Source organism: Eptatretus burgeri, chromosome 11, assembly GCF_056783735.1.
Source record: "Eptatretus burgeri isolate ZD-2024b chromosome 11, Ebu_testis_v1, whole genome shotgun sequence".
Lineage (NCBI taxonomy): Eukaryota > Metazoa > Chordata > Myxini > Myxiniformes > Myxinidae > Eptatretus > Eptatretus burgeri.
In genome coordinates, this window is record NC_140971.1 from 96,951,110 (window position 1) to 96,974,223 (window position 23,114).

General features: G+C 42.5%; 2 protein-coding genes across 2 annotated transcripts in view; one reads left to right on the top strand and one right to left on the bottom strand.

Annotated features, from left to right (window-relative positions):
- DNAI1 (dynein axonemal intermediate chain 1) overlaps positions 1–11,928 on the bottom strand; it is a 106,107-nt gene extending 94,179 nt beyond the window's left edge. The window contains exon 1 of the mRNA XM_085847548.1: positions 11,777–11,928. The gene's annotated coding sequence lies outside the window, so the exon portion shown is untranslated. The remainder of the gene's footprint in view (positions 1–11,776) is intronic.
- LOC147017719 (protein FAM219A-like) overlaps positions 1–23,114 on the top strand; it is a 51,973-nt gene that overhangs the window by 1,802 nt on the left and 27,057 nt on the right. The window contains exon 2 of the mRNA XM_085847550.1: positions 15,389–15,464. Within this exon, the coding sequence (XP_085703676.1) occupies positions 15,389–15,464 (76 nt within the window). The remainder of the gene's footprint in view (positions 1–15,388; positions 15,465–23,114) is intronic.

Here is a 23,114-nt window from a genome sequence, read left to right on the forward strand (position 1 = left end):
TCCATGTCAGCAGTAACAGTATCAGTATTAGTATTAGTATTAGTATTAGTATTAGTATTAGTATTAGTAGTAGTTTGTTCATGTTGGCAGTAGTAGGTGGGTGTGTGGGGGAGGGTGTGGGTTATGATGGATCCTCCTTGCGTCCGCGTGTCCACGGGTAGGTTCATAGGCTGCCACTCAACGATTTAAATGGCTGCATCTCCACTATTGAAAGTAGACGCTTGCGCTCAACAATTGGATTTTTTTTACACTCAACGACTTTTTAACGGTACCACTCAGCTAGTTTCATTGTTTACAATGAACGATTTAAATTGCTGTCACTCGCCTTTGTTTTTTGTTTTTTTGTTTTTTTTTTGACGCTGGGGTTTGGAAATTTGAAACGTTTCTTCTGAACGTGTTAAAACGCTCAAACTCGACTATTTTAAATAGACGCTGCCGATGGACAATTAGAATCATAGCCAAGCTAGACATCGAAGTGTGAACATCCTCGTCATGCCGAAGAAAAGTTTGAAGAATGCTGCAAATAAGTGTCCTGGCCGTGGCCGTGGATGCTGACGCAAGGATGATCCATTATACCGACGTCTTTCAGCCTATGAGTAACTTAAAAGTAACGTCTGTCGACGTGTGGCAACGATCGCATAACGTGCCAACAACACGTTAATCATAGGTTAGAAATAAGTTTCGGGTACGCTAAACATTACCTCGGCGTGTCTCAACTTATGATTAACTTACAAGTAGCATGTGTTGACGTCTGTCAACGATCGCAGACCGTGCCTACAACTTGTGGCCAGCGTAGCGGAACGTGTGAGTCATACGCCGATACGTCGTGAAATTTCAAGCATGAAAAAATTTGATGACAACCGAAAAGTACAACGTTTAAAGCCAACGTACAACGACGTATGGCAACGTACTACAACGTATGCCAGCGTGCTCTCAATGTTATCAAAACTTATCCATAACGTATTCAACGTGTGCCAGTGTTTTAGAAAAAAAATTCAAAAATCGGCATACGTTGGCTAAAACGTCAAGGTGTGACCGGGCCTTAACATCGAGAGTTTGAGTTGCCCCCCACCAAGACCACCGGAAAATATAAAAACACCCCGATGCATTCATTGGGGTCATGCTGATCACACAAGACTGGGTGTAATCTGCCCAGAACTGCAGGATCAGCGTGACAAAAAACAACCACACGTACACACACACACACACACACACACACACACACACACACACACACACACACACGTTACCTCATGAGTGTTTCTATAAAGTGTCAATATTTGTTTAACTCAAGAGTGTTTGTATGAAGTGTCTATATTTGTTTAACTCATGAGTGTTTGTATAAAGTGTTTATATTTGTTTAACTCATGAGTGTTTGTATAAAGTGTTTATATTTGTTTACCTCATGAGTGTTTGTATAAAGTGTTTATATTTGTTTCCCTCACGTGTGTTTGTATAAAGTGTTTATATTCGTTTCCCTCACGTGTGTTTGCATAAAGTGTCTATATTTGTTTAACTCACGTGCGTTTGTACAAAGTGTTTATATTTGTTTAACTCAAGAGTGTTTGTATGAAGTGTCTATATTTGTTTACCTCATGAGTGTTTGTATAAAGTGTTTATATTTGCTTCCCTCACGTGTGTTTGTATAAAGTGTTTATATTCGTTTCCCTCACGTGTGTTTGTATAAAGTGTTTATATTTGTTTAACTCACGTGTGTTTGTATAAAGTGTTTATATTTGTTTCCCTCACGTGTGTTTGTATAAAGTGTTTATATTTGTTTCCGTCACGTGTGTTTGCATAAAGTGTCTATATTTGTTTCCCTCACGTGTGTTTGTATAAAGTGTTTATATTTGTTTAACTCAAGAGTGTTTGTATAAAGAGTCTATATTTGTTTACCTCATGAGTGTTTGTATAAAGTGGTTATATTTGTTTAAATCAAGAGTGTGTGTATAAAGTGTCTATATTTGTTTAACTCAAGAGTGTGTGTATAAAGTGTCTATATTTGTTTAACTTAAGAGTGTGTGCATAAAATGTCTATATTTGTTTAACTCAAGAGTGTGTGTATAAAGTGTCTATATTTGTTTAACTCAAGAGTGCATGTATACACACACACACACACACACACACACACACACACACACACACACACACACACACACACACACACACACACACACACACACACACACACACACACACACACACACACACACACAAGCATTTAAAGGCCATTTTCCCCGCTAAAGCGGGGGTTAGCCTTGCGGGCCCCATGACAATCTTCTCCACTTTACCCTGTTTTCTGCATCTCCCCTTCTTAATCCCCTTGCCCACATTTCCTCTTCCACCACATTTAGCCAAGTTTTTCTCGGTCTTCCCCGTCCTCTACTTCCGACTACACTCATTTCCAACACTCCTCTCACCCAGTCACTTTCATCCTTCCTCAACACATGACCCAACCATCTCAACCTGTTTCTCTTCACAACCTCCATCACAGACTCTATTCCCATCATCTTCCGCAAGTCATCATTTGTCTTCCTCTCTCTCAACGATACTCCACACATCCACCGAACCATTCGCATTTCCACCCTTTCCAGCCTTTGTTGCTGCTCCATGTTCAGCACCCATGTCTCACTCCCATAAATCATCGTACTCCTCACACATGAAGCATACACCTTTCCCTTCAGCTTCAACGACACTCCCCTCTTTGTCAGCACGCCACTCAGTTCCCGAAACTTCTTCCATGCACATCTCACTCTAGCAACCGTCGAAGAGTCTGATCCACCTTCTCCATTCAGCATGTCTCCGAGATAGCAAAATGTTTTCACCTCTTCCAGCTTCACACCATCTCCAAGATCCAACTCAACAATTCCTTCATCTGCTGCTCCCTCAATGCACACCTTACACTTGAATGTAGCTGCCACACTGGTTAATGACCCTCTCACCCCACTACATTTTCGATGAACCCATTCAGCACACATTGTACACTGAACGGAGTTCACTCCGACACCCTTCCTGCACACAGCACATGGCCACTTCCCAGTCCTTTCCACCTCACCACATGCTTTACCACTTGCCATCACCTTCGTCTTTCCGATATTCACCTTCAAACCTTTTGCCTCCATACATTCCTTCCACTTGTTCATCTTCGTGTATAAAGTTTATACACTTGCGTGTATAAAGTGTCTATATTTGTTTCCCTCATGAGTGTTTGTATAAAGTGTCTCTATTTGTTTAACTCAAGAGTGTGTGTATAAAATGTCTATATTTGTTTAACTTAAGAGTGTTTGTATAAAGTCTTTATATTTTTTTACCTCAAGAGTGTGTGTATAAAGTGTCTATATTTGTTTAACTCAAGAGTGTGTGTATAAAGTGTCTATATTTGTTTAACTCAAGAGTGTTTGTATAAAGTGTTTATATTTGTTTAACTCAAGAGTGTGTTTATAAAGTGTCTATATTTGTTTAACTCAAGAGTGTTTGTATAAAGTGTCTATATTTGTTTAACTCAAGAGTGTGTGTATAAAGTCTTTATATTTTTTTACCTCACGAATGTTTGTATAAAGTGTCTATATTTGTTTCCCTCACGTGTGTTTGTATAAAGTGTTTATATTTGTTTACCTCATGAGTGTTTGTATAAAGTGTCTATATTCGTTTACCTCACGTGTGTTTGTATAAAGTGTTTATATTTGTTTCCCTCACGTGTGTTTGTATAAAGTGTTTATATTTGTTTACCTCATGAGTGTTTGTATAAAGTGTCTATATTCATTTACTTCACGTGTGTTTGTATAAAGTGTTTATATTTGTTTACCTCATGAGTGTTTGTGTAAAGTGTCTATATTCATTTACTTCATGTGTGTTTGTATAAAGTGTTTATATTTGTTTAACTCAAGAGTGTTTGTATAAAGTGTCTATATTTGTTTAACTCAAGAGTGTTTGTATGAAGTGTCTATATTTGTTTAACTCAAGAGTGTTTGTATAAAGTGTCTATATTTGTTTAACTCAAGAGTGTGTGTATAAAGTGTGTATATTTGTTTAACTCAAGAATGTTTGTATAAAGTGTCTATATTTGTTTAACTCAAGAGTGTGTGTATAAGTGTCTATATTTGTTTAACTCAAGAGTGTGTGTATAAAGTGTCTATATTTGTTTAACTCAAGAGTGTTTGTATAAAGTGTCTATATTTGTTTAACTCAAGAGTGTGTGTATAAAGTCTTTATATTTTTTTTACCTCACGAGTGTTTGTATAAAGTGTCTATATTTGTTTACCTCACGTGTGTTTGTATAAAGTGTCTACATTCGTTTACTTCACGTGTGTTTGTATAAAGTGTTTATATTTGTTTACCTCACGCGTGTTTGTATAAAGTGTTTATATTTGTTTCCCTCACTTGTGTTTGTATAAAGTGTTTATATTCGTTTACCTCACGTGTGTTTGTATAAAGTGTTTATATTTGTTTACCTCACGAGTGTTTGTATAAAGTTTTTATATTTGTTTACCTCACGAGTGTTTGTATAAAGTGTTTATATTCGTTTACCTCACGAGTGTTTGTATAAAGTTTTTATATTTGTTTACCTCACGAGTGTTTGTATAAAGTGTTTATATTCGTTTACCTCACAAGTGTTTGTATAAAGTGTTTATATTTGTTTACCTCACGAGTGTTTGCATAAAGCGTTTATATTTGCTTACCTCACGTGTGTTTGTATAAAGTGTTTATATTTGTTTCCCTCATGTGTGTTTGTATAAAGTGTTTATCTTTGTTTCCCTCACGTGTGTTTGCATAAAGTGTCTATATTTGTTTAACTCACGTGTGTTTGTATAAAGTGTTTATATTTGTTTACCTCACGAGTGTTTGTATAAAGTGTCTATATTTATTTACCTCATGAGTGTTTGTATAAAGTGTTTATATTTGTTTACCTCAATAGTGTTTGTATAAAGTGTTTATATTTGCTTACCTCACGAGTGTTTGTATGAAGTGTTTATATTTGCTTACCTCACGAGTGTTTGTATAAAGCGTTTATATTTGCTTACCTCACGTGTGTTTGTATAAAGTGTTTATATTTGTTTCCCTCACGTGTGTTTGTATAAAGTGTTTATCTTTGTTTCCCTCACGTGTGCTTGCATAAAGTGTCTATATTTGTTTAACTCACGTGTGTTTGTATAAAGTGTTTATATTTGTTTCCCTCACGTGTGTTTGTATAAAGTGTCAATATTTGTTTTACTCAAGAGTGTTTGTTTAAAGAGTCTATATTTGTTTACCTCATGAGTGTTTGTATAAAGTGGTTATATTTGTTTAAATCAAGAGTGTTTGTATAAAGTGTCGATATTTGTTTAACTCAAGAGTGTTTGTATAAAGAGTCTATATTTGTTACCTCATGAGTGTTTGTATAAAGTGGTTATATTTGTTTAAATCAAGAGTGTGTGTATAAAGTGTCTATATTTGTTTAACTCAAGAGTGTGTGTATAAAGTGTCTATATTTGTTTAACTCAAGAGTGTGTGTATAAAATGTCTATATTTGTTTAACTTAAGAGTGTTTTGTATAAAGTCTTTATATTTTTTTACCTCAAGAGTGTGTGTATAAAGTGTCTATATTTGTTTAACTCAAGAGTGTGTGTATAAAGTGTCTATATTTGTTTAACTCAAGAGTGTTTGTATAAAGTGTTTATATTTGTTTAACTCAAGAGTGTGTGTATAAAGTGTCTATATTTGTTTAACTCAAGAGTGTTTGTATAAAGTGTCTCTATTTGTTTAACTCAAGAGTGTTTGTATGAAGTGTCTATATTTGTTTAACTCAAGAGTATGTGTATAAAGTGTCTATATTTGTTTAACTCAAGAGTGTGTGTATAAAGTGTCTATATTTGTTTAACTCAAGAGTGTTTGTATAAAGTCTTTATATTTGTTTAACTCAAGAGTGTGTGTATAAAGTGTCTATATTTGTTTAACTCAAGAGTGTTTGTATAAAGTGTCTATATTTGTTTAACTCAAGAGTGTTTGTATAAAGTGTCTATATTTGTTTAACTCAAGAGTGTGTGTATAAAGTGTCTATATTTGTTTAACTCAAGAGTGTGTGTATAAAGTGTCTATATTTGTTTAACTCAAGAGTGTGTGTATAAAGTGTCTATATTTGTTTAACTCAAGAGTGTTTGTATAAAGTGTTTATATTTGTTTAACTCAAGAGTGTTTGTATAAAGTGTCTATATTTGTTTAACTCAAGAGTGTTTGTATGAAGTGTCTATATTTGTTTAACTCAAGAGTGTGTGTATAAAGTGTCTATATTTGTTTAACTCAAGAGTGTGTGTATAAAGTGTCTATATTTGTTTAACTCGAGTGTTTGTATAAAGTGTTTATATTTGTTTAACTCAAGAGTGTGTGTATAAAGTGTCTATATTTGTTTAACTCAAGAGTGTTTGTATAAAGTGTCTATATTTGTTTAACTCAAGAGTGTGTGTATAAAGTGTCTATATTTGTTTAACTCAAGAGTGTTTGTATAAAGTGTTTATATTTGTTTAACTCAAGAGTGTGTGTGTATAAAGTGTCTATATTTGTTTAACTCAAGAGTGTGTGTATAAAGTCTTTATATTTTTTTACCTCACGAGTGTTTGTATAAAGTGTCTATATTTGTTTACCTCACGTGTGTTTGTATAAAGTGTATATATTTGTTTACCTCATGAGTGTTTGTATAAAGTGTCTATATTCGTTTACCTCACGTGTGTTTGTATAAAGTGTCTACATTCGTTCACTTCACGTGTTTGTATAAAGTGTTTACATTTGTTTACCTCACTAGTGTTTGTATTAAGTGTTTATATTTGTTTCCCTCACTTGTGTTTGTATAAAGTGTTTATATTCGTTTACCTCACGTGTGTTTGTATAAAGTGTTTATATTTGTTTACCTCACGAGTGTTTGTATAAAGTGTTTATATTTGTTTACCTCACGAGTGTTTGTATAAAGTGTTTATATTTGTTTACCTCATGAGTGTTTGTATTAAGTGTCTATATTCGTTTAACTCACAAGTGTTTGTATAAAGTGTTTATATTTGTTTACCTCACGAGTGTTTGCATAACGTGTCTATATTTGTTTACCTTACATGTGTTTGTATAAAGTGTCTATATTTATTTACCTCATGAGTGTGTGTATAAAGTGTTTATATTTGTTTACCTCAATAGTGTTTGTATAAAGTGTTTATATTTGCTTACCTCACGAGTGTTTGTATAAAGTGTTTATATTTGTTTACCTCACGAGTGTTTGTATAAAGTGTTTATATTTGCTTACCTCACGAGTGTTTGTATAAAGTGTTTATATTTGTTTACCTCATGAGTGTTTGTATAAAGTGTTTATATTTGCTTACCTCACGTGTGTTTGTATAAAGTGTCTATATTTATTTACCTCATGAGTGTTTGTGTAAAGTGTTTATATTTGTTTACCTCACGAGTGTTTGTATAAAGTGTTTATATTTGCTTACCTCACGAGTGTTTGTATAAAGTGTTTATATTTGTTTACCTCACGAGTGTTTGCATAAAGTGTCAATATTTGTTTACCTCACGTGTGTTTGTATAAAGTTTCTATATTTATTTACCTCATGAGTGTTTGTATAAAGTGTTCATATTTGTTTACCTCACGAGTGTTTGTATAAAGTGTTTCTATACACTTCTCTTACACTGACTCTTAGTAGGTACTATCACCCCTTTGTCCCACAATGATGCTGGCACAGAAGTGATCCCCTCCAGCGCCTCTTTGCGCAACGGGTATTGAGCTACTCGAGGTCGGGGTACCCCCCTCCTTTAGCTGGATGGACACGGGTGTTGCGGCCAGCACGCTGCCCACATCATTCGGGTGTCGTGCCCATAGCTCGACAGGTACTTCCTGTAATCTTTCCTCTGTCTCCCATCTTCTGCAGGCCTGGCGGTGGGGTTTTTCACTGTTCATCTCGTACCTTTCTAGCACACATGTCAGGATTTGTTCAGGCTAGCATACCTTCCATCCATCCCCTTGTTTTACGGCCTGCATAGTGTTCCGGTTGTTGCTGCCCCTGTCTTGTGATTCTGGGGCGGCTCTCAATCTGGTCACCATTTCCCCTAACTCCCCTGAACTCTGTCCTTCGCTGACTGCCATGGAGATGTGGGGTGTAAATCCTTCTCTGTATTTCGTTAATTCACGCCCGCTGGCAGCTAGTTTCACCTCTAACGCCGAGCCCTCCTTCCCGATCCATAAGTCAGTGGCCATCAGAGTGCTTGTGGTGGTATAATCCCCGCGCACCTTGTCTGAGTATTCGAAATCCTGCCCTGTTTCATCATAATAGACGGTACAGTGCAAGGTCGATTCCACCCCTTCCAGGTCGATGTCGTTGTCAAGCAACTATTCCTATACATTCCGCAATCCTTTCACACTTTCCCAATCCCTCTTCAACTTATCTCTTCCCTCCTGGGATGCAATCCGCAACTGATAAACTACCGGTCCGGGTTTTGTCATCATGAGGGTCATTACCTCATCCTGTAACGCCATTGGGGCATCTCGGAAAACCCCGGCTTCCTTACACGTTATGGTACACCCCATTCTGCACAACAAATCTTTTCCTAACAAGTTCATTGGGGTGTGTTGAGCTACCAAAAATGCATGCTCTCCCTTCAAGGGTCCCACTTCAATTCGCAATTTATCTGAAACCGGGATATCCTCTCTGAGTCCCAAAACCCCTACCACTTTCACCGAGTTGCCCGAGAGCAGCAGGTTCTTTATTTCCCCTTGTTATCTTGCCAAAACGAAGTTTTTGCAAGATATGTTAGTCAGCTTGTATGTTTTTTTTTTTTTGTCTGTAATCACGTATAAAAAATTCTGCAGAGCACAGTTATCATTGGAAATTTTTGTAACTTCGCATATCAGAGGCCTATAGAGGTCCCTTCAAGTGCACAAAATTTTGAAGGTCAAGGTCAAATGTCAAGGTCTCTGTCGCAAATCAGGGGAGTCAACGAAACCCTTATTTTTTGAGTAATTTTGATTGGATAGTCTTCAAACTTCATGGGAATATAGATCATGGTCTGGCGCTCAGCTGATTAATTTTTGGTGGCGATTAGCCTTGACCTTCATATGTTTTTTTTTTTGTCTGTAATCACGTATTAATCACTCTGCAGAGCACAGTTATCATTGGAAATTTTTGAAACGTCGCATATCAGAGGCCTATAGAGGTCCCTTTCAGCACATAAAATTTTGAAGGTCAAGGTCAAAGGTCAAGGTCACTTTGTCGCAAATCAGGGGAGTCGACGAAACCCTTATTTTTTGAGTAATTTTGATCGGATCGTCTTCAAACTTCATGGGAATATAGTTCATGGTCTGGCACTCAGCTGATTAATTTATTGTGGCGATTGGCCTTGACCTTCATGGTTAGCGCCTAAGGTCAAACATATTTGACCCCAAGGTCAAATTTTCAAGTTTTAGGAACCATATCGTGTAGTACCTCAAATTGAACACCTCGATGCGTGCTTTCTAGATATGTCAAGCTTGAGACATGATGACGTCATTTGGTGACGTTATGAGGCAAACGCATATTTTTCATGGTTACTCTGTAGAACGATTCTCATCAGAGTCTCTCGTAGGCAGATATTCCTCAAGGAGTCGCTCCTGGTGGATAGCAGCTCTGTTCACCTCAGTGTGACCTTACAGAAGTCACATGTGGTCACCTTTTGGCAAGATACGGGTCACCCTGCGGGTGACATTGGTTTATTTTAGTGTCGACCGTGTAGTCCCTGTATCCACCAGAAATGTTACCTGTTTCCCCTCCACGTTCAATGTTGTGGTCAGTTCTCTCACATTCTGCCTCTGTCTTTGTGGAGCCACCACGGTGTCCTCATGTCAATAGTTCCTTTCTCCATTTCTTTCACATTCAGGCGGGGGTGCGGTCGGTCCTCCCATCGGGGCTCTGCCTGTGGGCCCCCTCCACGTTCACTGTTTCACTCCTTGGGCCTGAGTGCAGCCCGGCAGTCTTGACTCCAATGTCCAGGTTGACCGCATCTAAAACAGTCTCCATCTCTTCGTGACCCATCGTTCCTGTTCCATGGTCTCCTTCGATCCGGACTCCAGGAAGGATTTGTCAGCCGGGGTCTGAATCCTGTCTCCTTGTACTGACGATCTTTCTCCTCTAGATCCCTAACGGCTAGTGTGCGGTGTACCAGTCTCCCCCGCCTCTCTTCTTCTTGCATCGTTCTCCATGCTTGTCTAGCTCTATCATGTAGGTCGTCTGTTCTAGCATTCTTCCAGTCCGGGTACCTCGTCTTGACATCTCGACTTTCCTCGTCACACAGTCCCTCTACGAACATGGTATTAAAGAAGTGATCCGGTACCTCCGCTAAGGTGTTGTATCCTGAATGCAATTCAATCTGCTCATATAAACGCATCTTGTATGCGCTAGGAGCCTCCTTCACATCTTGTATCACGTCCTGTATTGCTCGCCAATCTGTCACCCGTGGGGCCATTTCTGTGGCCAACGTCTCCATCAGTGCTCCCAGCCTGTCCTTATACACTGTTTGGGCTGCCCGTTCCGCCTCTGGAAGGTTCCTTCGGTTCAGGGTGTCATCTACCTCGTGCTCTGGTTTAACACTCCACACGGCCGAATGAGCACCCCATACCGAGCTCGGCAGTACCGCCGTACATATGAACCCAATGTCTGTCCTCGTGGCCCCATGCATCGCTATCTGATCATGGAATATTTTTATTGCTTTTCTTGGGTTCCCCTTCATGCATTCCTCCATGTTTGCTTTTAGTCCCCGAATATATTGTGGTGTCCATGACCTCCAAGACCCACTCGTTCCCCCCGGTTTGCACCATGGGGCACTGTCGAATATCAGCCCCACCTGGCTCTGTTACCTCCTCCAGGACAGGGTAAATTCCTTTTGCTATCCCAGCCGGTGTTTTCTCTCCTCCGTCTTGTAATGCCAGCTGCGCTCGCACTTGTTTCCATTTCTCCTGTTTCATTTCGCTAGGTGTTTCTCATTGGTTCAAGGTTCCCTCTAAACCTAGTTGCTTACGCTCTGTCTAAGCTTGTGACTCCGTTAGGTATGCTGCTAGCGCCTTCCGGTGTTCTCCACTTTGTCTCGGGCCCCCGGCCTTGCCCTCCATCAACACAGTACTTACTGTATGCAATACCTTTGGATCTAGGGACCTGGTCAGCAGGAAGGGATCCTTTCTCTCCTCGGTCCAAGTCACCCAGTCTTGTACTCTCTTTACCTTATCGATTCCGAATTTATCACCGACAACTTTCAGCATTGTCCCACTTGGTAACTCTGTGTTCCTTGAAAAGTTATTCCCCATTGTATGTTCTTCACTTGTCACTAGCCTTATAGCCTTGAAACGTTTCTCCTTTTATCGGACCGAAATCCCTTTCTTGCCTACCTCCTGATAGCTCTCTTTTCTCCTTTTATCGTGCAGGATCACAGCCCCGCTCTTCTCAATTGCCTTGAAGCTTTTCTTTCCTCTGAGGGACTCTGGACCCTCCCAACTATCACAGGACTCTAACCTGAAATATCACAGGACTCTAACCTGTTCTTACAGGACTCTAACCTGTTCCCCTTGTTTCACTCAAACGTATCTTGTCCTCTGACCCAAACTGGTCTTCATAACACAGCCTAATAGGCTTTTGTGCTCAAACAAACCGCACTCGATTTTCCTCCTTTACCATCAGTTCGTAACAAGAGCAAACCCCGAGGCTGTGTCCAAAAGAGCTCCCTCTGCCCAGTGTACAGCGTTCACTTAACTAGGGCCTTCCTGTATTGCAGGTGCCCGACGTGTGCGCACACATACCTTAGTCTTGTAAGCACCGTACACCAAGCGAAGCCCCTCCGGAATACAGCCTCAAAGGTTGTCTCATCCCATCTGGGGTGCCACTTTGTTATGACCCTTCAATCCCAGCCAATAATTAAGGTGAGTCAACTGAGGATACTCGAATGTGCGGTTTATTTGGGACACAACGCATGCGGAAAGTGGTGCCGGACTCGAACCAACAGTGGTCAAGCTCCAGAATCACAATGAAGAATCATTCTCCAAAATGCATATATATATATATATATATATATATATATATATATATATAAAACTTATTACAAGGCGGAGAGAGCAAGCAAAGAAAGAAACACCTGGCAAGTGGGTTTTTCCCCACTCCCTACGGTCCTCGGGAGAATTATCAGTGAACAGTTCCTTTCCCACCACACTGGAATTCATAACAGCCTGTAGGAGTAGGGCTCTGGCAAGGACACAGGCTGACTTCCTTGTAATACATTTTTTTTAACACATCGTAAAGTGAACTGCAAAACGAAAGCAAAGACTTGGGCAAAGGCTTGGGAACACAATTTGAAGCAGCCAGGACAATGGTTTGAATCCAGACACCTGATTAATACAATTGGTGAATGTTTAAATAGGTCAAATGTACAAATATGGACCAATGTGGCCATCACCTCATATCCATCCATAACAGGTACATCTTATGACCTCGTGCTTTGGAAATTGCGATGGTTGCTTGGGACGCTTTGGTTCCCCAGCAACAACCGAAAAACCTTCAAAATCAGAACCGTTCACGCGAAATCGATTCCGAAAGCCATTATCCCAAGTAGGGTTATGAAATTTGGCATAAATGATCTACAGGTGATGCGCCATCAAATATATTCCGATTTTTGTGATATATGGAATACTTTACCCGCAGCGCTCCCTACAATTCGGGTATGCGTGAAAATTGGCAAAAATTGAAGGTCCTCAAGCGACCAGGTGAGTGCATCGATACGAATGAAACTTTGCAGGTTCATGGTACTCAATGAGTCCTACAACTTTTCCTCAGGACATATTGACCGATTTCGCTTAGGTCAGGGGTCAAAGGTCAATTGATGCAAAAATCGATAATATGCGAGAGCTGGAGGTGCCTTCGTGCCAAATGCAACTCCTCCTTGGGTTATGGTCGGATGGTCATGAAAATTCACACTAATCGTCTGGAATACATTGTGCACAAACGATCGAGCTGGATTTTCGATTTCGATCTTTATTCACCCACAGCACCCTCTCGAACTTTGGGGATTTCCGATTTCAAACCGCATTTTCGGTACTTTTCATTCAAATGGAAACCGAGTAGTTATCAGTAGGTGGAACTGGATGATATTTGATATGCATAATCTTAAGGTGATTCCCTATCCGCTATATGACATCCATTTTGCTCTATATCTTATAGTTTAAATGCTCAGCGACCCATCGCCGCCTCCCGGCTTGTTTGTCTATTTATTTGTCTGTGAGCAGGACATCTCAGAAAGTTGACGGATTTGGACAAAACTTGGTGGGCAGGTTGAGTGTGTGACGAGGGTGGATTGTTTCAATTTTGGTGAATATCTGGATCCGGATTTGGATACTAGAGTTTTAAAATTAAAAAAAGTGATTCTTCACCATTGAGAGACAGGGCAAAACTGATATGTCGCACAATATCTCAAAAAGTTGTTGACGGATTCGGACGAAACTTGGTGGACACGTTAAGAAATTATTGAATTTTGATGATGATCCAAACCCGGATCCGGATTTGAAAATTTTAAAAAGTTATTCTTCACCATTGAGAGATGAGGCCAAAAACGATATGAAGAATGATTTTTACGACTTTTTTTTGTTGTTGTTGTATGCATTGTTGATGCTCGTATGAGAGCTAACACACAAAACGTAAAACAAAGAGGCAGGAGACAAGAGAGGTGGGAGAGGGAAGGACAAAATAGTGGGGAACAGAGACATGAGATCTGTGGAAGGGAGAGGGATGGGGTGGGGTACACGGGGTAAACAAAATAATGGACACCACAGGTACTTTCAGATAGGAAAGCAGGGAATTTGAAGGTGGTGGGTTTGGGTTTGATTAACAGAAGTAGAGAAGATCACAGTTTTGGATGGGGGAAGATAAGAGATGGTGGTGAACAGCTGTTTTGAACACCTGGAGGGAAAATTGGGATTGAACAGAGTGTGGGAGTTTGTTCCAAAGGTGGGGGAAAAGACGGATGAAAGAGTGAAGGTGAGCAGTGTTTCTTGATTTTGGTAGTTTTACCAGAAGGGGACTTCTGGCGGATGTTGGGGAATTATTCCTCTTTTGGACAAGTGGCCCTTGCTTCAGTCTGACTTGGTTAAAGTGTTTGTTTTTTTGCCTCTCTACTTAATCATTTATTAAAATTGTTAAGGCCTAAGACCTCGTGTTAATCTTGTATTTCTTTGCCACTTCTGGACGTTTGTTTAATTCTTTGCTAGTCCAAGTGTGAACGGTCTGATAAGACTGTATTTGATATTAGTTCTGTTATTTGCTGTCCATTGGTGTGTTCTTTGTCCTATATGCTATCAAAAACCCTCTCCTCTCTGATTTTGTATATATATATATATATATATATATATATATATATATATATATATATATATATATATATATATATATGAGGGAGAGTTTCATTGTAGGGAGAGAAAAAGTTTACGTGCGAGGTTTGACAATTGAACTGGTGGATAAAATTAGAATTAAAGTATTCATTTGAGAAAAAGTATTTTGCGGACATTCATTTTATCGGTATCTGTAAGATTGGAGAAGCAGGATTTTAAAACCGAGTCGGCTAAACGTTAAAACCCTGCAAGTTAAATAAGACCATCACAACGAAACCTCACAAGACAACATCAAACTGCGGAGAAAATTCCTCATTACGGACCTTGAGTGCCCTGCGGAAATGTGAAACGTATTGGGCCCGATATGTTCTCATGGATCAGGCATTGCGTGGCAGAGGTATGCGCTCTACCGAGTGCCCTTCTAGTTTAAGGTATGATCGCCAATAAAAGCCAAAGATTTCACTGCAGTCCCCTTTAAGTCTTCTTCTTTTTATTATTTTGTTGTACAGCACAAGGCTGCCTGATAACATCATTGGCTGGTGCTGTGGCTGTGCCACTGATGCAATGCCCTCTGTAGGTTATAGCAGGAATTTGTAATTTGATAAGTGTGATAGCTGGCCTACTCTTTATGAAGGACACCATGGGATCTTTGACATCCGACTAATGCCGGCAGGCGGGCCGTCCAGTTTAACGTCCATCCGAGGGACGGCACACACGAGGTCTCGCCATGTCTGTGAAACACCAGGATGACAGTTTGTAGCTGGGTTGGGATCCAAACCCAGGCGAGACGGCTCAGAGGCGAATGTGCATACCTCTCGGGCCTAGGTCATCTGTCTGGCCAAAGTCTTACTTTGATTACTCGATCAATTGAATGGTTGAGGGTACAAAAAATTTTCTCATGTGATTCTACTCTACTTGCTTTGATCATTTGAGTTATTAATGTGAATGTGCTTTTGTTTTGGGGTTTTTTTCCTCCTCCATTTGAGCCATCCCCACCTACCACCTCTCTCCCCCTCCTCCTCCACACACTCCCTCCAGAGATCTTCCCAAAGCAAAGCAGATAAGCCAGGGCTGTCTGTTCGTTTCAAAACTTCAACTCTGCAACTCATCATCCGTGAGTTCAGGCATAAATAAGTTGGTGTATAATTTGCAATTATTATTTGAAAGGGATTGCTCTGAAGCTTTAAGCCTAAGTCACATTTGCTCTACGGCGAGGATACAGCGGCCGTACACCCTCTGAATTGACAGAAACGTGCAGCGGCCGCAGCGACAGAAACGTGCACTGGCCCTACGCCGTTTGGCTATATTTTACAGGCCGTAAGGTCGCCGTGGAATTATAACGCGGAGTTATAACTTTTTTCATTTCTACGTTCGCCGTAGCAATTCGACAAGCCGAAAAAAAAAAAAAAAAAACTGGTAAAAAAAAAAAAAAAAATTAACCCATTCGTTACCGCCCGTCTGGCCACACGTTCGCCTTAGGGCCCCCCTGCAGTTGCCTTGCGGTCGCCTTGCGGGCATCTTGCGTCTGCCTTGAAAATTCTATGGCCGCCGCAGGAACGCCCTAAGGTCACCATGCGACATCAAATCAAAGACCGTACGGCAACCCCACATTTTCGGTCTCCACAATTTCTAAATACGCCGTGCAGCTCCCCGAAAAATAAAAACATATGTGACTGCTACATTGTGTGACTGTGGAAATACTGTGGCCGCCGTATAATTGCTAGTGGCCGTAGATTTTGGAGACCCCACGGCCGCCGTGGCAAATGTGACCTAGGCCTTAGTGACATTTGAATATGAATGTGTGTACTGAACCTGAGATTTGGAGCAAATGTGTTTCTGGTGAATTTCCCTGATTTTTAGGAAATATGGCTCTGCCTTTGGTCCACTGATATTAACAGTGTGTCACATGATTAGATGTGTCGCTATTTTAAAAATTTATTAATTATTTAATTTATTTTTTTTAACAGTATATAGTGGGGTCAGCCCAGGTTGTAACCTGCTACTCGGTAACCATGTAAACCGGTACTGTGCTGTTCATGGTCGGGTCATTGGCGACGAAACCGGCAACCCCACCCGGGAAACCAGGTGAGGAAGGTGTGTGTGGACACCCAGCAGGATTAAAAATAAGACCTGTCAAAGGGTGGAGGAGCTCATGGAAGAGCCAATGGCTATTTACACTTCCTCCTCGGGTTACAGGTTGGTGGTAAGCAAGGGCATGCTCACCGTAAAAATTTAGGCTCCATTAACTTCATCATGGCAGGACAACTTCAACATGGGCAGCAACCAGCCCATAGGTTGCCGTGGGTGGTACCGGCCTACGGCAAAAAGAATGGTACAAACCCTCAAGCAAGATCGCAAAGGCCTGTCCTTCCCTTTGATGGTTCTCATGGACCCGATGTGCATTCAAGCTTGAGGTTTGGGAGTTGGAACATTGGTTCAATGGTGGGAAGAAGTATGGAGGTAGCAATGGAACTGAGAAAGAGGAAAGTGGATGTGTGTTGTGTGCAAGAAACAAGATGGAAAGGAGGCGAAGCAAGATTCGTTGGTGTGATGGGGGTCAGGTATAAGTTTTTGTGGTCAGGTGGTGATGGAGCTGCAGGAGTGGGAGTTTTGAGAAAAGAGGAACTGAGTGGTAATGTTATTGATTTCAAAAGAATTTGTGACAGGATTCTAGTAGTGGTAATGGTACATGGTAAGCAATTAATTAGTGTGATAAGTGGATATGCGCCGCAGGTGGGATGAGAGGAAGTTGAAAAAGAAAAGTTTTATGACGATCTGATAGCAGAAGTGGAGAGCACAGGGCCAAAATAATTTTTAATTGCCACTGGTGACTTCAGTGGTCATGTGGGCAAAGATGCGGATGACTATGAAGGTGTTCATGGTGGTTTTAGTATTGGTAGGAGAAATGATGAAGGAAGAAGTTTATTAGAATTTTGCGCGGAGGCGGATCTGGTTGTCATGAACAGTTGGTTCAAGAATGATAAAACGGCAACATTTAAGGCCCTGTCACACCTTGACAGGTCAGGTTCGATCTGTGACCTGCTACAGGTACCATGTAAACCTGTACTAACCTGTTCCATGGTCGGGTTGTCGGCGACTAAACCGTCTCCCCCACCAGGTTTTCTGGTGAGGAGGGTGTTTGGATATGGACACCCAGCAGGATTAAAAACAAAACCTGTCAAAGGGCGGAGGAGCTCCTTGTGAGCCAACGGCCATCCATATCTAGTGCCCAACTGTGTCTGCGGACGTCCTCCTGCAGTTGGGTTACTTCTTATTAGGAGGTTGGTGGCAGGATTTGCACTCCGGCCACCGTAAAACCCTTCATTCCGCAAAACGCAAAAACGCAAAAAAATCTGAAAACCCACTCCGTGGGAGTACCTCCTGTGCAGCTTCCCTTCGCAGGGCAGCTCACCGGATGGCGGGATTGGGGCAAAGCCTTCAGGACCCCCAATCTTTGATAGGAGGGAAACCACGGGGTAACATCCCTGGGTCAGATTGCAGGAGAGTGTGTCGGAGTGGTGCTGAGGTGTCGTCCACCAGACGGCGGTCTCCTTGGGTTAACCTGAGGCGGTCCCTTCGGGTGGGTGCCTGGAATGTCCTATCCCTAAGAGAGGATGATCACCTGTCTCTGTTATCATCTGAGCTCAAGCGTTTGGACATCGGGATTGCAGCTCTCTCTGAGGTTCGGAGACCGGATTGCGGCGAGATAATGGTGGGTGGTTACACCTACTATTGGTCTGGTCGCTCTGATGGTTACCATACCCAAGGTGTTGCTGTAGCTGTGTCCAATAAGCTGACCCCAATGATAATTGAGGTAACACCGGTCAACGAGCGTATTATGAGATTAAGGATTCGTCACTCCTTAGGTGTCATTTCCCTGGTCTCTATTTATGCTCCGACTGAGGCGAGTGATCTTACCATGAAGGACACATTCTACGCCACACTCGAGTCTGTGGTTGATCAGTGCCCCAGACGAGATACACTTCTAGTCTTGGGGGATTTCAATGCATCGACTGGAACTGATAGGGATGGTTATGAGGTGTGTGTTGGTCCCCATGGGTCAGGAACTATGAACCAGAATAGCACTAAGTTCCTTGACTTTGCAAGAAGTCATGGACTTAGGGTGGCTGGTTCATGGTTTCAGCGCCCGCAAGCTCATCGCTGGACTTGGTATTCCAACGCTGGCGGTGTGGCAAAGGAGATTGACCATGTCCTCATTGACGGTCGTTGGAGGATGATCCAGAACTGCAGGGTCTACCGGAGTGCTCAGTTCCTCAATACTGACCACAGGCTTGTTGTAGCAACTCTAAAGCTGCACCTTAAATCCTGGAGAATGGTACCATCCCAGCCTAGGCTGGATGTTGCCAAGCTCAGGGATGAGAGAGTAGCTGAGGAGTTTGCGAACAGGCTGAGTGGACACTTGGGGGGTCTGGGTGCTTTGGGGGGTCCTGAGGAGTTGTGGAGCACCTTCAAGACCACCGTCCTTGATGTTGCCGGTGGATGCCTTGGAGTTCACCGCAGGGCAAAGAAGAATTTTGTCTCTCAAGGGACACTGGATACCATTGACCAGAGTCGCAGGGCCAGGCTGAATGGCAGAGCTGAGCTGTTCAGGGAGCTGAGGCGTAAAACTGTACGTGCACTGAGGGTGGACAAGGAGGCCTATGTGCGAGGAATCTGTGAGGGGTAGAGCATCACCTGTGGACAGGTGATTCTCGTCCCGCTTACAGGGGAATTCGCGCATTACGTTCATCCAAGCCCATCCCTCGGAGCACTGCAGTTCGAGCAGAGAGTGGTAGGCTCTTGACAGAGGAGTCTGAAGTGAAGGCCCGCTGGGCCGGTTACTTTGAGCGGTTGTACCAGGCTGATCCCCCAGCTGTCGAGTTGGACGTCAAGGGTGTTACAATCCCTGTTGCTGACCCTCGAATCAACTGTGGTCCACCATCGCTTGTGGAAACACGGGCTGCGGTGAACCAGTTGAAACGGGGCAAAGCTCCAGGGATCTGTGGCATCCATGCCGAACTTCTCAAGGCTGGTGGAAATGCTGCACTCGCGTCGTTGCATGCAGTTTTGTGCTCTGCCTGGAACACAGGCATCATCCCAACTGACTGGAAGAGGGGCCTTGTTGTCCCTCTCTGGAAAGGGAAGGGTGATCGCCAAGACTGCAACAACTACCGAGGGGTGACGCTGCTCTCAGTGCCGGGCAAGGTCTTTGCTCGGATAATTCTTGATAGGGTTCGCCACCATCTGCTTGAGCACCAGCGTCCAGAGCAGTCAGGCTTTACACCAAAGAGGTCAACGATTGACCGTATCCTTGCACTTCGTGTCCTCACCGAACGCAGACGAGAGTTTCGGCAGGGGCTGCTTGCAGCCTATGTTGATCTCTGTAAAGCGTTCGATTCAGTGAATCGGGATGTCCTCTGGAGGATTCTTGGTCTTCGTGGGGTGCCACCAAAACTGATCGATCTGATCTCTGAACTCTACTCTGGTACTGAGAGTGCTGTGAAGTGTGGTGGTACCATCTCTGACTTATTTCCAGTTGTTACTGGAGTTCGTCAGGGGTGTGTACTTGCCCCCACACTTTTCAGCACTTGTATGGACTGGATTTTTGGGAGGATGTCGGAGAGATCAAGTTGCGGTGCATCGTTTGGCAATGTCAAGATCTCGGACCTTGATTTTGCAGATGATGCAGTCATCTTTGCGGAGACTTTAGACATCCTCTTGGGGGCCCTCGAGGTGCTGAATGAGGAGTCGGAGCCGTTGGGATTACGGATTTCTTGGGTCAAAACAAAGATCCAGGCTTTCGGTGACATCTTGGATGCTGCTGTCCTGTCTGTGTCTGTTTGTGGTGAGGATGTTGAGGTCGTGGATAGATTCACTTACCTTGGCAGTGATATTCATGTCTCCGCAGGTTGTGAGCCGGAGGTCAATAGACGTCTGGGTCGGGCCTGGGGAGTCATGGATTCACTGGATCATGGGGTGTGGCGCTGCCGGTACCTGTGCGGGAGGACGAAAGTCCGAGTCTTCAGGTCCTTGGTACTTCCAGTCTTGCTCTATGGGTGCGAGACTTGGACTTTGACCAAGGATCTGAGACGGAGACTTAATTCCTTTAGTACCAGGTCTCTTCGGAGAATCCTTGGCTATCGCTGGTCGGATTTTGTGTCCAACGAGCGGTTGCTGAGAGAGACTCGGATGAGATTTGTTACCTGCATAGTCCGTGAGCGTCAGCTGCGGCTGTATGGACATGTGGCTCGTTTTCCTGACGCTGATCCTGCTCACCAGATTCTCTCAGCGAGGGAGTCTCATGAGTGGAGGAGGCCAGTGGGCCGACCACGTGCCTCATGGTTGCAGCAGGTTGACCATCATCTCAAGGAGATGGGGATGGGCCTGGCATCTGCCTGGGGGATGGCCAGACGGAGGCCCCTGGAGTACCGGCGGAAAGTGGACGCAGCGACGCGCTGTTCTGGCACATGCTCCCATACCTGACCTGACACCTTGACGTTTTAGCCAGCGTATGCCGACGTATGAAAAATTTGGCGAATACGTTAAGAGCACGCTGAAGCACGCTGGCATACGTCATAGTACGCCGAGCTCGTCAACAAATTTTAAGCATGCTCAAAATGTTTCGACGTATGCCAGCGTATGACTAACACGTTCCGCATACGCTGGCCATAAGTTGTAGGCACGTTATGCGATCATTAACACACGTCGACACACGTTACTTGTAAGTTACTCATCAGTCAAAACACGTCGAGACAATTATTATTTGAATAGGATATTCAATATTATTTGAATAGGATATTCAGTTGAATAGAATAGGATACAATAAAAGGTCTAGCGTACCCGAAACTTATTTCTAACCTATGAGTAGCGTGCTTTGAACCTATGTGTAATGTATCTCCAACGCATATTGACGTATGTAGACGTATTTGACATCTTCCCGACGACCACAGAACTTACTGAACGTGTTTCTAACTTACAGCTACCATATAATGGCGTATTGGCAGCATTTCGGGGAATTGGTATATAAAAATGGACTTCACAGGAGGAACCCGTCAGTGTTCCAGACTCCATGGGTTTTGTTTTTTTTCTCTTTGGCATGACGGTGATGTTGACACTTCGATTTGTAGTGCGGTTATGATTTAAATCGTTGAACGGCAGCCTATTAATAGGCTATGCCATGTGATCGTCGGCGATACTCTGCCGTGCTATGCATAAGTTAGACTATCGTTGGGCATAAGTTGTGAACGCCGACAACACGCTAAGCATTCATTGGTATAAGTTATCTATAAGTTATCGAAACGTTCTGTGTACGTTACTAATAAGTTATGCATACGTCCAACTCGTTATTATATGCCCAAGACTGAAAAAAAACATCAATAGTTCAGCGTACGCCAGTGTTTTAGATACATTTTGATACGTTGCCATACGCTGGCTAAAACGTCAAGGTGTGACAGGGCCTTTAGGTCCGGTGGAGCAGAAACAGAGATCGATTTTATGTTAGTAGGAAAAAGTTGGAGAAAGAAAATTCGAAATGTGAAAGTTATTCCTGGTGATCTCCAGCACAGCTTGGTGATAATGGATGTGGACAAAATATATGAGGCGAAGAAAAAGAAACAGCAACAGAGTAAGTGTACAAAGACCTGGAAGCTGAAAAATGGAGAAGTAAAAAGAAAATTTGCTGAAAGGATGGATATTCTCTGGAAGGAAAAGGAAGAAGACTGAGATATCTGGACAAAGTACAGGAATTGTGCTCAACAAATGAAGTTTGTGGTGGTAGAAAAGGAAAACCATGTCATGGTGAAACCTGGTGGTGGAACGAAGAGGTGAAGGTGGCCATCGAAAGAAAGAAAGAAAGCTTAAAGAAGATGCAGAAACAGAACATGGAAGAAAACAAAGCAAGATACAAGAGAGATAAGAAGAAGGTGAAGAAGGCGGTGGCAGAAGCCATGAAGAAAGAAGCTGAAAAAGAGCCGGAACAGTTGCAGATGAACAGACAAGAAATTTTTCAGAAACTGAAAATAATGAACAGGGAATCTCGTGACATCACTGAAAGCAACTGTATAAAGTATAAAAATGGGAGGATTTTCTTTGTTGATGAAGACAGAAGAAGAATCTGGAAGGAGCATATGGAATCCATCATGAATCATGAAAATCAGTGGGATGGTTTTGTAGAAGCTGAAAGAATGGAGGGCCCAGTGAAAGAAATCTCAAAGGAAGAAATGAAGAAAGCTTTGGAAAGTATGAAGAATGGAAAAGCAGGTGGTCCATCAAGCATTACGAAGGAGCATTTTACATTGTCGTCTCATGGATTAGAAGTATTACATCAGGTTGGAAATGAGATAATGCAAGGTAAGAGCATGCCAGAGGATTGGAAACAAAGCACCTTGGTACCCATCTACAAAGGTAAAGGGAATGTCATGGAATGTGGATCGTATCGTGGATTGAAACTTGTGGAAAGAGTGTTTGAGAAACGGCTCAGGGAGGTGGTGAAGATTGATGAGATGCAATATGGTTTCATGCCAGGAAAAGGTACGGTTGATGCGATCTTCATAGTCAGGCACATGCAGGAGTGCTATTGTTGCGGAGCCGGGCGTCGGCCGCGAGCACGACCGCGAGATGGAGCCGTAGAGTCGGCTCGACCGATCGCCCAGAATTTAGATCGTACTTCTTCGGAAAACCAGATAAGTACGGGTCCCTTTTTGGACCGAACTCGCCAATAGACAGACCACGTGGGGTAGGGTCGATTGCCAATTTCATTTTACCT